The sequence below is a fragment of the Schistocerca cancellata genome, chromosome 6 (assembly GCF_023864275.1).
Source record: "Schistocerca cancellata isolate TAMUIC-IGC-003103 chromosome 6, iqSchCanc2.1, whole genome shotgun sequence".
Classification (NCBI taxonomy): Eukaryota; Metazoa; Arthropoda; class Insecta; order Orthoptera; family Acrididae; genus Schistocerca; species Schistocerca cancellata.
Window position 1 is genome coordinate 617367251 of NC_064631.1, and position 13337 is coordinate 617380587.

The window sequence follows — 13337 nt, forward strand, 5'->3', positions numbered from 1 at the left end:
AAACAAGTACTGTACCAAGAGAAACGGGGAGATAGGACCCCGTCAGAATACTGGCGTCATTTACGCAGCCTGGTAGTAGATCGACAGTCTCTGATAGACTGTTACTCCACGTATGGCAACAACAGCTACCAATGCAAGTAAGAACTACACTAGCTATATACGACGAAAGATCAGTTGACAAGCTGCTGCTCGCTGCAGACAGAATCTACGAGACGCACGAGCCTACTGCAACAGTCGCAATGACGTCGACAGATGCCACGTACGGTAACTACCATTACCAGCAAGACCAAACTGACGATATAACAGTAAACTGTGCCGCGGTCGCAACGCGACAAACAGCAAAAAGTTCAAACGAAATTAGAGATTTAAAAACTGCAATAGATGATTTGCGAGCGCAACTAAGCACGCTACAACGACCACAAATTATCTTTAAGCGCAAGAGAGACCGGGCTGGGCGTGAAACACGAAGTCAACAAGAGGACGAGCGTAAGGTGTGTTGGTACCATATACGTTTTGGGAGAAATGCTACAAGATGTACATCACCATGCGCCTACTCAGACAACCAAGGTATGTACAGAAACAGTGCAGTGTTTTCATGTCAGCGACAACAGTCGTCAATACATATGCCTCCTGCTTCGAAAAGATTGTATGTATCAGACGTACTTACGGGTACAAGGTTTTTGGTGGATACCGGGTCAGACATTAGTTCGCTTCCTGTCAGCCATGCGCCACACAACGAAAAAGACATACAGCCACGTTTGAAGGCAGTGAATAACACGGTGATTAACACGTACGGATGTAAAGTGTGCAAGATTGATGTGGGTTTTTCCAAACAGTTTATCTGGTCTTTTGTGATAGCTGGTATATCGGAACCTATTTTGGGCGCTGATTTTCTGGCACATTTCGAGTTGGCGGTCGACTTACAAGGAAAACGTTTGTTAAATCTGACGGACAACAGTGCAATATCAAGCACTAAAGGGCATACAACTTGTGAGAAGCTACAGGCGATTGGCAACTCTGTAGTCGAAGAGCTACATGACGAAGAAAAAATTCGGAGATGTTCTGACGGACAGACAAAAGAAGTTAAACATAGCACGGTTCACTATATTCGTACCACGCCAGGACAGCCAGTTTCACAACGAGCACGTAGAATCGCACCAGAGAGAGTGACAGAAACAAAGGCGATATTCGAGGAAATGTTACAGGCGGGAATAATTCGCCGGTCAGACAGTCCGTGGTCTTCACCCCTACACTTAGTACGTAAGAAAGATGGATCATGGAGACCGTGTGGGGATTACCGAGCATTAAACTCAAGAACCATTCCAGATAGATACCCAGTACCTAATATACAGGACTTCACATGTGCTTTGGCCGGCGCGAAAATTTTTAGCGTCCTCGATTGCAAGAAAGCATACAACCAGATACCAGTGGCTCCAAGAGATGTTCAGAAGACAGCAGTGATTACACCATTTGGATTATTCGAGTTTTTATTTATGCCTTTTGGCCTTAAGAACGCAGCACAGACTTGGCAGCGATTTATCGACGAGGTGATAAAGGGATTAACATTTTGCTTTGCTTATCTTGATGACATTTTGGTTTTCTCTCCGGATAGTCAAACACATGAACAGCATCTGTGTCAACTTCGCAAGCGTCTATCTCACTACGGAGTCGTTTTAAATGAAAATAAATGCGTCATGCACAAGAACCAAGTCACTTTCCTCGGCCATACTGTGTCATCAGAAGGTATATTGCCTCTGCCAGAGAAGATCGCGGCGATACAGGCCCTTCCGAAACCGACAACCTACCAAGAGCTACGACGATACATGGGATTAATAAATTTTTATAGACGTCACCTACCAGCAACGGCTGCGGTGCAAGCACCACTCACTGATGCACTCAAGGGACACGACGCCAAAGGTCGACGAATAGTTAAGTGGACACAAGAAATGGACAAAGCATTTAATGATCTTCAAGCAAGCCTCAGCAAAGCAGTGTTGCTCGCTCACCCAGTTCACTACGCACAATTAGCTATTGTTGTAGACGCGAGCCAGTCAGCAATAGGGGCGGCGCTGCACCAGCGGGTAGAACGGCAATGGCAACCACTACGGTTTTTCTCTAAAAAGTTACAGACTGCACAACAGAAGTGGAGCGCGTATGACAGAGAATTGTTCGCGATCTACGAAGCAATTCGATACTTCCGCCCACAAATAGAGGCTAGACCGGTGACTGTGTTTACAGACCACAAACCCATAACATCGGCTTTTAAAAACACCAGTGATAAATGCTCACCAAGACAGTTCCGTTATATTGAGTTCATAAGTCAGTTCACGACAGATATACGCCATTTAAGAGGCGCAGAAAATTTAGTGGCTGACTATTTTTCACGTATTTGCGGGATTTCAGAAATTATAGACTATGATAAACTTGCAGTGGAACAGACCAAGGATGCAGAGCTACGACAGCTGTTAAACGACCCGTCTACAGGTCTGAAGTTCGAGCAAATTCTGGTGCCTAACTCCAAGCGGAAGCTGTGGTGCGACTTTTCTCAGGGCAGACCAAGACCATTCATTTCAGAAATATTGCGCAAGACGGCATTCAACAGTGTCCACACACTATCGCACCCAGGAGCCAACGCTACAATAAAGCTGCTGACAGACCGCTATGTGTGGCCTTCTATGAAAAGAGACGCGCGCCTTTGGGTACGTTCCTGCATTCCTTGTCAACAGAGTAAAGTAGGACGACATGTGCGTGCTGTTATTGGAGATTTTAAAGGTACCTCTGCTAGATTCGCACACATTCACGTAGACCTGGTTGGACCTCTCCCACAGTCAGAGGGTTACAGATATTTGTTTACGGCCATAGATAGGTGCACAAGATGGGCAGAAGCAACTCCAATAGTCGATATTTCAGCCGAAACTACTGCTAAGACGTTTCTGTGTACGTGGGTTGCCCGTTTTGGATGCCCCCTTCACGTCACAACTGACCAAGGACGTCAGTTCGAATCTACGTTGTTCCTCGAGCTATCCAAAATGTGCGGTTTCCAACGCCACCACACGACTGCCTATCACCCTGCCAGTAATGGTATGGTCGAACGATGGCACAGAACACTCAAAGCAGCATTGATGTGTCATCAAGAGAGATGGACGGAAGCATTACCATTAGTGTTGTTAGGCCTGCGGACAGCTCACAAACCCGATATTGGTGCATCAGTTGCCGAGATGGTTTACGGCGAGCCGCTACGGATTCCTGCAGATTATTTAGTACCAACCTTACTACCTGGATCAGAGGGCCTCACACACTGGGTGCAGCAGCTAAAACGTCACTGCACAAATATACGTTGCCCGCCACCTTCTCGCCATGGTAACCGTAACGTGTTTGTACACAAAGACTTGTACAATTGCTCTCACGTAATGTTGCGAACAGACTCAGTCAAATCGCCTTTACAACCACCATATACGGGCCCATTTCAGGTCTGAGTAGAAATAAGTATACCGTGGACATAATGTACAATGGTGTTCCGACAAAGGTATCGATTGAACGTGTCAAGCCAGCATGGGTTTTACCCTCTCCGACCTCTGACACCACGCCTGTGCATCAACACCTGATGGACGCAGAGCATACCCAAACACCGCTCAGTACATCGTCTGAGACAGGTGAATCACCACCACAAACAACAACGTCACCGCCCCCGAGACATCCGACGCACACCAGAGCTGGACGTCAAATAAAATTCAAGTATCAAGATATCCCTGGGGCTCCGCACTTTAAGGGGGGGGGGGGGGTTGTGTGGCAGTGATATTTTTCATGTCTAGTGCAAAGTGAGATCAAAAGTGCGCGAGAGTTTTTTTTAGTCATGTGTTGTTTTTTATCTTTGCCGTAAGACTATAGAATCTCCTAGTTTTTGTTACTTCTCTGTTGTTTTTAGTCGTCTTCTCAGTGTGAGTTTTTCACGAATAAATTGTACTCCGTTAACTCATTATACCGGACGGCTATGCAATTATTTGTTGTAGGCTAGTCGCCTACAACTCTCTTATACACATGGCTTCGATCTCTGTAAAATAAGGGTCATGTTTAACATTTTCCGTTATCGTTTTGGCTAACTCGTGTACTTCCCTTGTTGGATATTATGTTGTTATAAAATTGATCGCGAAAAGTAGCCGAGGTCCTTCTGTACGTTGCAGATCTTTCATGTTTTGAGGTAGTCGCGACAAAGGGTCGGGTACTACATTCTCTGATCCTTTTATATATTGTATTTTAATATCATATTCTTGCAAAAACAACATCCATCTCATTAGTTTACTGTGTAATAATCAACTACTCATTAGGAATGACAAAGCCTGGTGGTCGGTATAAATGTAGATTTCCGAACCTCATATCAAAGTTTGGAACTTTCGTATACTCCACACTATCATTAGCAATTCTTTCTCGATAGCAGTATAATTTCGTTCATGCTTATTTAAGCTTCGACTAATAAACGCTATAGATCTATGATCATAGGTTTCTATCCCCCATTCCCCTTGGAATAATTCTGCTGCAATACCAATCTTAAAAGGCTCATTCATTACGGGATGTTGTAAGATAAGCGCATTTACTAAAGCTTGTTTTAGTTTGTCAAAGGCTTCTTGGGTCTCTTGGTCCCAATTCCGTGATATACCTTTACGTAATAATCTTAATAGTCTAGGGCCGTTCATTTCTTGGCTTTGAACATAGCGTCGATAATAACCCACCATTCCCAGAAACCCTTTTAGTTGTTTAACGTTTCGAGGAGATGGACAGTTTTTAATAGCCTCGATTCTCTCGGGGCCTGGTTTAATGCCTTTTACTCCCACGATGTGTGCTAAAAACTTTAATTCCTGCCTCGCAAAGAGAGATTTGCTTAACTTTAAGGTGATACCCTTTTCCTTAAATCGCTCCAAAGTTTTTTTTCAGTGTCCTACAATGTTCTTCCCAAGTAGGTGAAATAATCAAGATGTCATCCACATAAATAACTAGTTCTTTCAATAACTCTCGTCCAATAGCCTTATCAAATGCTCTTATAAATACCGATACTGATATATTTAGTCCAAAAGGTAGTACATTAAAGTGGTAAGATTTTCCGTTGAACAAAAAAGCAGTATACTTTTTTGAATTGGGATGTAACCGGATATGCCAGTACCCAGCCATCATATCAACGGAGCTAAAATACTGGGTATTCTTAAATTTAGTTAATAATTCATCTATATTAACCGGACCATCTCTTTCGGTTTCAATATGACGGTTGAGAGTACGTGCATCTAGCACCAATCTCACTCCACCTGTAGCTTTTTTCGCTACTACTAAGGGATTATTATAGACACTCATACTCCTTTCTATTATATCTTGATCAATCATTTTATTAATCTCCTCCCTAACCACTTCTTTAAGACTTATAGGTATAGGGTATGGTTTGCAAAAAAACGGAGTCTCGTCCTTAATCTTAAATTTGCAAACATAATCGATAACGGTGCCCGGATTCTCTGAAAATACTGAATGGTATTTAGACAGAATTCTCACTAAATCCGTTTGCTGTTCAATATTTAACACTTCAGATTCACTTACCTTTTTGTGAAAGTCGTCTTGTGGACATGCAGTATTAGTTAACTCTATCTCTGGAGACAACTGAGCTGATGCGGTTAATTGTAATCTTTGGTGTTCAGATGTTTGTTTATACACATCGCTGTTCATCACAAACTTAATGCAATGTTTATTCTCGGGTTCCCACACATAATTACAGTTCTCGTCGAAATTTAGTATAACATTAAAATCGGTTAACCCGTCTAAACCAAACAATACGTCTCTATTTATGTCTTCCACTGTTAGCAAAGGTTGTCGAAACGTCATATCACTTACACGGTAGTGTGCCAAAGTTTCGTATTTAACAACCTTACTCTTCTCTCCAGTTATACCAACTATGTATACCCCAGTTACTGGTAAAACAGGTAAATTACTTTTAGTTTATAATGTATTAAAGTATTTCTTACAAATAAGTGATGCTTCACTACCAGAATCGATGAATATGTCTATTTTGTGGTTTTCTATCGCTCCTGTTATAATAGGTTGTGGTGGCGTAGCTATTTTGTTCGTTTCCTCCAGCAGTAGCCACTCCTTGGTAAGTACTTTATGCATAAAGGAAACCTGTACCCACTTGTTTAGGCCTCTCAGTGTATTTCGACGACCTGGGCCCCGGCCCTGGGTCCAGATCGCTCCACGTTTTCCTCAAGGGTAGCAACCACGGGCGATTTCCAAACGATGGAACTGCATTACCCCCTGTTCCACAGCTGTTGCTGGGCACGAATTCCTGCGTAGTTACCGGACCGAGGTTGGACGTTAATGGTCCTCGTGAGCAACAACCTCTATTTACATTCCTGCTAGGTCGGTGGAATCGGGCAAGATTGGATTCATAATGCTTTGACTGATTATTATGATCCATATTATTCCTCCTAAAATTCGGATTTTCTTGCGCATGCAAGTTTTCGTTCCTGTCCTTATTGATTGCATCGAGTGCATCTACAAAGGATCACAGTTCCTCCACAGTTTTCCACCCACTGCATAGAATATCTTTTCTAGCATAATTAGGTAGACGTCTTATTAAAATTCTAACTAATCCCTCTTCTTCCATTGGTCGATCTAAATATTTTGTCCTTGTCAAATGCCAGTCAAATACTTGCGCATTGTAACCCAGGTATTACTATAGGATTACTATAGGATCCCACAAATCTGAGATCAACTTGTCTTGTGCACTTTAAGACCAATATTTTTCCTTGAAATTTCTCTGAAAATTTTCCCAGGATGTGAAGTTTTCAATATTTATTGTGCCCCATTCTGAAGCTTCACCATCCAAATAACCTACCGCAAACTCTGTTTTCTTGGCATCCTCCCAACTTTTAGGTATGGCTTGGTTAAACCGTTTTAAGAAATGGGTGGGGTGTACCTCCCCGTCTGGTTTGAATTTAGGAAACTGTCTCGACAAGCCGGAATATGACCACACGGCAAATCAGTTATCATGTCCTTATTTAATATAATATTTAGGGAAACTACGCCTTTCTCTAGTTTCTCCTGCATAAGCTTGAATTCTTTCCTCAAACTTTCTAAGACTTACTTGGTGTTATCTAAATCGGAAGTTACTATAGGCGAAGCGATATCAACACTCAGTTTCTCTTGAACCTTTTGTCCTATTAATTCTTCTACTTGTTCTTCTAAGCCATTCAAATTTATAAGCTCTGGAGTCATTAACTTTTCTTTGAAGTTCTGTTCTACGGTTTCCATCCGTGATTTGATTCTGAAATTTGCGCCTGTACTAGGGGGAGCAACTTATCTTGTTTCTGAATATTAGTTTTTAGTGTAGTTAATTCTCGTTCGACCACATCAAATGTAACATTACATACATTTTTCAGAGTCGTATTTTTCGTTAAATCGTGTTTTCAAATTACTGCATTTACAGTCTACACCATATTATAATTTTTAAACTAACCCTTTGAGATGAGCTTCATTTCTTTGTTCTAAATCCTTAAATAAAATATTTGTCTGTTCATTCAGGGAATCGGACAATTCTTTTTTCAATTCTTTTTTCCATTCTTGCATCTGATTACTTAGGATATTAACTTGAACCTCTAGTTTTGTGTTTCGCAAATATAAGTTAGAGTTTAATTCTGCCTTCAGTTCGTCCTGTTTTGTGTTCTGTGATTCAAACTGCGCTTTGGTAAACCTCATTCATTCGCCTAAATCTGGCCCCTATTTTTAATTCTCATAGCCCCTACAGACTCTACGGATTGATTTCCTTTTTCCTTTGTGTTTTGTTTTGCCTTTAATCTAGTTATCATTAAAAGTACACTCGCTTATTTCCACAACTCCCCACACTTCACAAACAATCAAAGGTTAGTAGTCGCTCACCCGGGGTCGGTGGAATGCGGCATCGGCACCGGTGTACGGCGACGTCAGCGTCGATGGACGGCGGCGTCGGCGTAGGTGGACGAAGGCGTCGGATTTTGTGGACGGCTGCGTCGGCGTTGTTGTGATGCGACGTCGGCGTTGGTGTACAGCGGCGTCGGCGTTTGTAGACGGCGGCGTCGGCGATTTGAGATTAACTGCAGCGTTGTGCGATCTTCTTGATTCCCTTAACCATTTCACCATTTATCAACACGATGTTTCTGGATAAGTATCGTGGAATCGCTCTTCAGTCTCGCTGTTATCGGTTGCTATGGCAACTCCCAACTGTGTGTTTTTTTTTCCCCTTATAGATTCTTCATTAATATTTCCCCTTGTTTATCAGGTCCTTTCTTTACGGTCGCCACGTTCCTGAGGTGGCCCGGTGTAATGTTAAGCTCTCTCTATACAGCTTAAGCGTTTTTGTGGACTTACTCGTTGAAGAATGCTGGGTCTGCTTTCTTGCAGCGCCGAAGTCTTCTGGTAGCACCGGACGCTTCTCGGAAGATTTCACTGCTAGGAAGGGGAAATTTTCATTCTCTCGCTCTCTCTCTTCTTATTTAAAAAATACGCTGCTCTTAGAATATCATTCAGTGCAACAGAACATATTTATTTCCACTTTACACAAAAAAAACAACTGAACATTATGACGTAAGCCCACACATTAGCGAGCACTTAGAATCAGTTATTTACACATTTTTGAACACAATTAATACATAAGCTTTTATCGTGGCTGACTCTCCACGTCCAGGCCATGTACTCTCAACAGCAGTTCAACGTCTAATAAACAGTCACTATTTCGAGTCTCTCCATTTGTTTTTTTTTAACAATACAATGCTACATTACTCTTTGCAGCCGGTAACGGAGCTTCCGGCCGTATTTGCTTATTATAGGCAGGTCGCGCTGAACACCTGCCAGCGCCGATGAATTATCTCCCTTCCAGTTTCGCGTGCACAAACAATAAATGGATGCAGTATCCCATGCTCAACCTTACGCCCTGCTTTAAATTAACGCGTGTTCGAAACGGCTGGAACACAAGTGTCTCCAGACTATCGTAAAATCCTGGGGACACTACAGTGCCCATTGCAGTCCGTGGCGTTTGAGGGTTCGGGTAAATGGAATCCGACGCAATGGTATGCGTGCCAGCAGCTAAGCTCGGAGAAGACGCCGTCGGACCGTCGACACAGGCATGTCCATACCGTTTGCAGTGCTCCAGAGTCGCGCCAACGCTGTGGACGAAGCTGTTCTGTCAGTTACGGCGAAGCGGACAGGATGACTGTCATCTCGCACTGTGGTCACCTTGTGTCGTCCAGTACCATGTGGGAGCTGTGTACGGCCTTCTTCTGTCCACTGGTTCCATATACACCTCACTGTTGAATCAGCGTGCCGCATGTCACGGAACGGGAGGCCCACCCCCCGGAGAAAAACCATACTGCCTCGTTCGAACACATCCACATGCCAATGTTTCACCCTGTGATTTCGATCAGCACAGGGGCTCTTGGTTACAGGTTTCCACTTCGTATGACGGTAGTGCAACGACTCAGCGATGCTTGAACATTGACCTGTCCGGTTACGCAAAAGGGGGAGCTGTTGGGCGTAGGTGCACGCCCCCTCTCTGCGATTTGAATCACTTATCAAGGTTCCGCTGTTCTACACGTTCTCTTATCATGGCGTCTTGCAGACCACTGCTTCTGAGTGTTTCAATTTTGAAAAGTAGTAGTGTGTGACCCATACCATAACTTCATTGTCCACGTCAGAATCCTTTTCATTAAGCTCACTCTACGGCTTTAGGTTCATTTCAGGCCTGAGGTACAGTAGTTTCGTTGAGTCTACGTGGTTAAGGTTTGATTTAGATGTTCTGTTAAGTCTTTGTGCCTCATGGTTGATTTTTGCGCTCCACCTTTGTACTTGGATAGTAGATTTTGCAACGCATCTACAAACTTCGACGAAATGGCAAATGGCAGTCTCCCTCGGTGTGACGTGAAGTAAATGGTGGCCTCCGATGGCTCCAATGAAGAAACGTACTTTAAAAGAAACCTGTTGAAATCTTCATGATTCAAAAATTTCTGCGATGTACTTTTTACAATGAACATTAACTTTTGGTTCGGTAATGAGGTCGGTGACACTCTTAAATTGTCTGAAGTGCTCAGCGTCCATTTTACATAATGGAATGCTGAAACCGTGGAATGTGAGTTTATGGTGGGCATTCATTCAAGATATTACAGCTTTTATAAAGAAAAAAATCAGTGTAGCCAGCGAGAGTTCCTACAGCAATGTATATTTTTGCTTTAGGCTCTAATGTAAGTGAGTATCAGAGAAATCAGTGAGACAGCTTTTCGAAAATATTCATATGTGCACTGGAGGGGTAGAGTAGATATAACGCTGCTTTGCCATTAGATCAACAGATGTCAGTAGCGTGCGTACAAGGTATACTGAAGGCCATTGCGATTCTCAGGGCCTTAATTATGAACATAGTTGTAAGAGTGAAAGTACGAGTTAAAAAAATTTCTGCAATGTTTTTCCTCTCTTCTGCTGCGGATATGTCCACAGCGACTCAACTAACAGCATGTGTAACATATTGGAAGTAAGGTCAAAAACCATAAGGGAACTGCTGGAGGAGAGGGAAATGGAGGTAAAGATATCCTTCTGAAGCAGAAAGCGTGAGACTTTGAATTTAAGAATTTTATTATTTCGTAAGAACTTTGGTCTTGTGTTTACAAGCGCCTCTGTCCATTGAGACCAACGTTTCTAACGTATTTCAGAATCTAGGGCTGGCAACGAAGTTTCCGGTAGTAACAGAAAGGCCCTGAATGTTTCGCGTAATTAATAACATGGGCAACAAAATATCGGAAAACATAACAAAATATACCCAGACATGTAACATGGATCCGTCGGCCGGTAAGAAACAGTGCAGGAGTGAACGACACAATTACACACCATCCCAGTTGCAGAAACATGACAGAATCCAGATATAAGACACAAACAACTTAAGAGAGAGAGAGGGAGAGAGAGAGAGAGAGAGAGAGAGAGAGAGAGAGATAGTAGGATGGCTATACTGTTTTAACCAACGTCGATTCCATAAGGAACATTGTTGTACAAACACCATAGAGTATTGTAAGGGAACATAGGAACAGAGCAGTCAGTGGTAGCCCCATTGTGTTTTTATTATTCTTGCATATTCAGATTTCAGCTACGAATCGCCAGCTTCAGTGCATTTATGTGAGTTGTAATCCAACGAACTCACAGCATTACATGTCACTGTTCGACTTTACTAGTGATCAGGCAGAGGCAGCTGTCGTCCTGGGCAAGGAGTTCGTAGATACGATCTGCAGCAACTCGATGAGGTGTGGCCAGTCGATTGGTTGCTAGGGATAACGGCTTGTAGTTGTTGCTCAGCGTTCACTATGAGTGCTTGTCTTTGTGAATCGATTATAGCATGTCATCATATTGTTATGTACGATGTTCCGGATTTTATTTTCAATGAGTAGTCACAATGCGCTTAACGTCAGCTAAATCCATATATCAAATTCTGTAGGTACGAGTGGGACGAGGAGGCAGCAAGAACAACCACAGAGACAAAAATGAGCTGTCTACATTGGTTCCAAGAGCTGACCAAGATGGGTATGCGTTTGATTGTTCCCTGAAAGCGACAGAGGGCGAGATGGTGCTCTCTCTCGCCCTCTCTCTATTTACCTCTCTCTCTCTCTCTCTCTCTCTGTCTACATCTAGATCTACATCTACATCCATACTCCGCAAGCCACCTGACGGTGTGTGGTGGAGGGTACCTTGAGTACCTCTATCGGCTTTCCCTTCTATTCCAGTCTCATATTGTTCGTGGAGAGAAGGATTGTCTGTATGCTTCTGTGTGGGCTCTAATCTCTCTGATTTTATCATGGTCTCTTCGCGAGATATACGTAGGAGGAAGCAATATACTGCTGGACTCTTCGGTGAAGGTATGTTCTCGAAACTTCAACAAAAGCCCGTACCGAGCTACTGAGCGTCCCTCCTGCACAGTCTTCCACTGGATTTTATCTATCATCACCGTAACGCTTTCGCGATTACTAAATTATCCTGTAACGAAGCTCGCTGCTCTCCGTTGTATCTTCTCTATCTCTTCTACCAACCCTATCTGGTACGGATCCCACACTGCTGAGCAGTATTCAAGCAGTGGGCGAACAAGTGTACCGTAACCTACCTCCTTTGTTTTCGGACTGCATTTCCTTAGGATTCTTCCAATGAATCTCAGTCTGGCATCTGCTTTACCGACGATTAACTTTATATGATCATTCCATTTTAAATCACTCCTAATGCCTACATCCAGATAATTTATGGAACTAACTGCTACCAGTTGCTGACCTGCTATATTGTAGCTAAATGATAAAGGATGTTTCCTTCTATGTATTCGCAGCACATTACACTTGTCTACATTGAGATACAGTTGCCATTCCCTGCACCATGCGTCAATTCGCTGCAGATCCTCCTGCATTTCAATACAATTTTCCATTCCTAAAACCTCTCGATATACTACAGCATCATCCACAAAAAGCGTCAGAGCAATTCTGATGTTATCCACAAAGTCATTTATGTATATTGTGAACAGCAACGGTCCTAGACCACTCCCATGCGGCACACCTGAAATCACTCTTACTTCGGAAGACTTCTCTCCATTGAGAATGACATGCTGCGTTCTGTCATCTAGGAACTCTTCAATCCAATAACACAATTGGTGTAATAGTCCATATGCTTTCACTTTGTTTATTAAACGACTGGGGGGAACTGCATCGAAAGCCTTGCGGAAGTCAAGAAACACGGCATGTACCTGGGAACCCGTGTCTATGGACCTTTGAGTCTCGTGGACGAATAGGGCGAGCTGGGTTTCACACGATCGCCTTTTTCGAAACCCATGCCGATTCATACAGAGTAGATTTCTAGTCTCCAGGAAAGTCATTATACTCGAACATAATACGTGTTCCAAAATTCTACAACTGATGTCTCTCTCTCTCTCTCTGTTTCTCTCTCTCTCTCTCTCTCTCTCTGTGCGTATGTGGCACTGCTTTGTAGATTAAGTGTTGAGCTAGCTTGTTGACGTTTTATGTGACAGATGGCTCGAGAAGAGCAGGACGCCCGTGAGAAGGCGGACCGCGACCGGGAGATGCGGGAGACGCTGGACAAGCAGGTGGCGGGGCTGGCCAGGCAGCGCGAGGAGGAGCAGCGGCTGCGCCAGGAGCAGATGCGCCACAACGAGCACGTGCTGCAGCAGCTCAAGCTGGAGCAGCAGGGCCGTGAGTGTCCGCTGCGGCCTGCAGGCTGAGGCGCCGCCGGCCTTGCCTTCCGCGCTCAATGCATTTACCGACGCACCAGCGCCGTGAAAGCCTCATTTTTCCCAGTGTCCCTCT

At 43.6% G+C, this 13337-nt stretch overlaps 1 protein-coding gene across 1 annotated transcript in view; it reads left to right on the plus strand.

Annotated features, from left to right (window-relative positions):
- The window catches only part of LOC126088452 (cilia- and flagella-associated protein 53-like), a 212027-nt gene that overhangs the window by 149748 nt on the left and 48942 nt on the right, over positions 1 to 13337 (plus strand). Inside the window, exon 5 of the mRNA XM_049906594.1 lies at positions 13043 to 13223. Within this exon, the coding sequence (XP_049762551.1) occupies positions 13043 to 13223 (181 nt within the window). The remainder of the gene's footprint in view (positions 1 to 13042; positions 13224 to 13337) is intronic.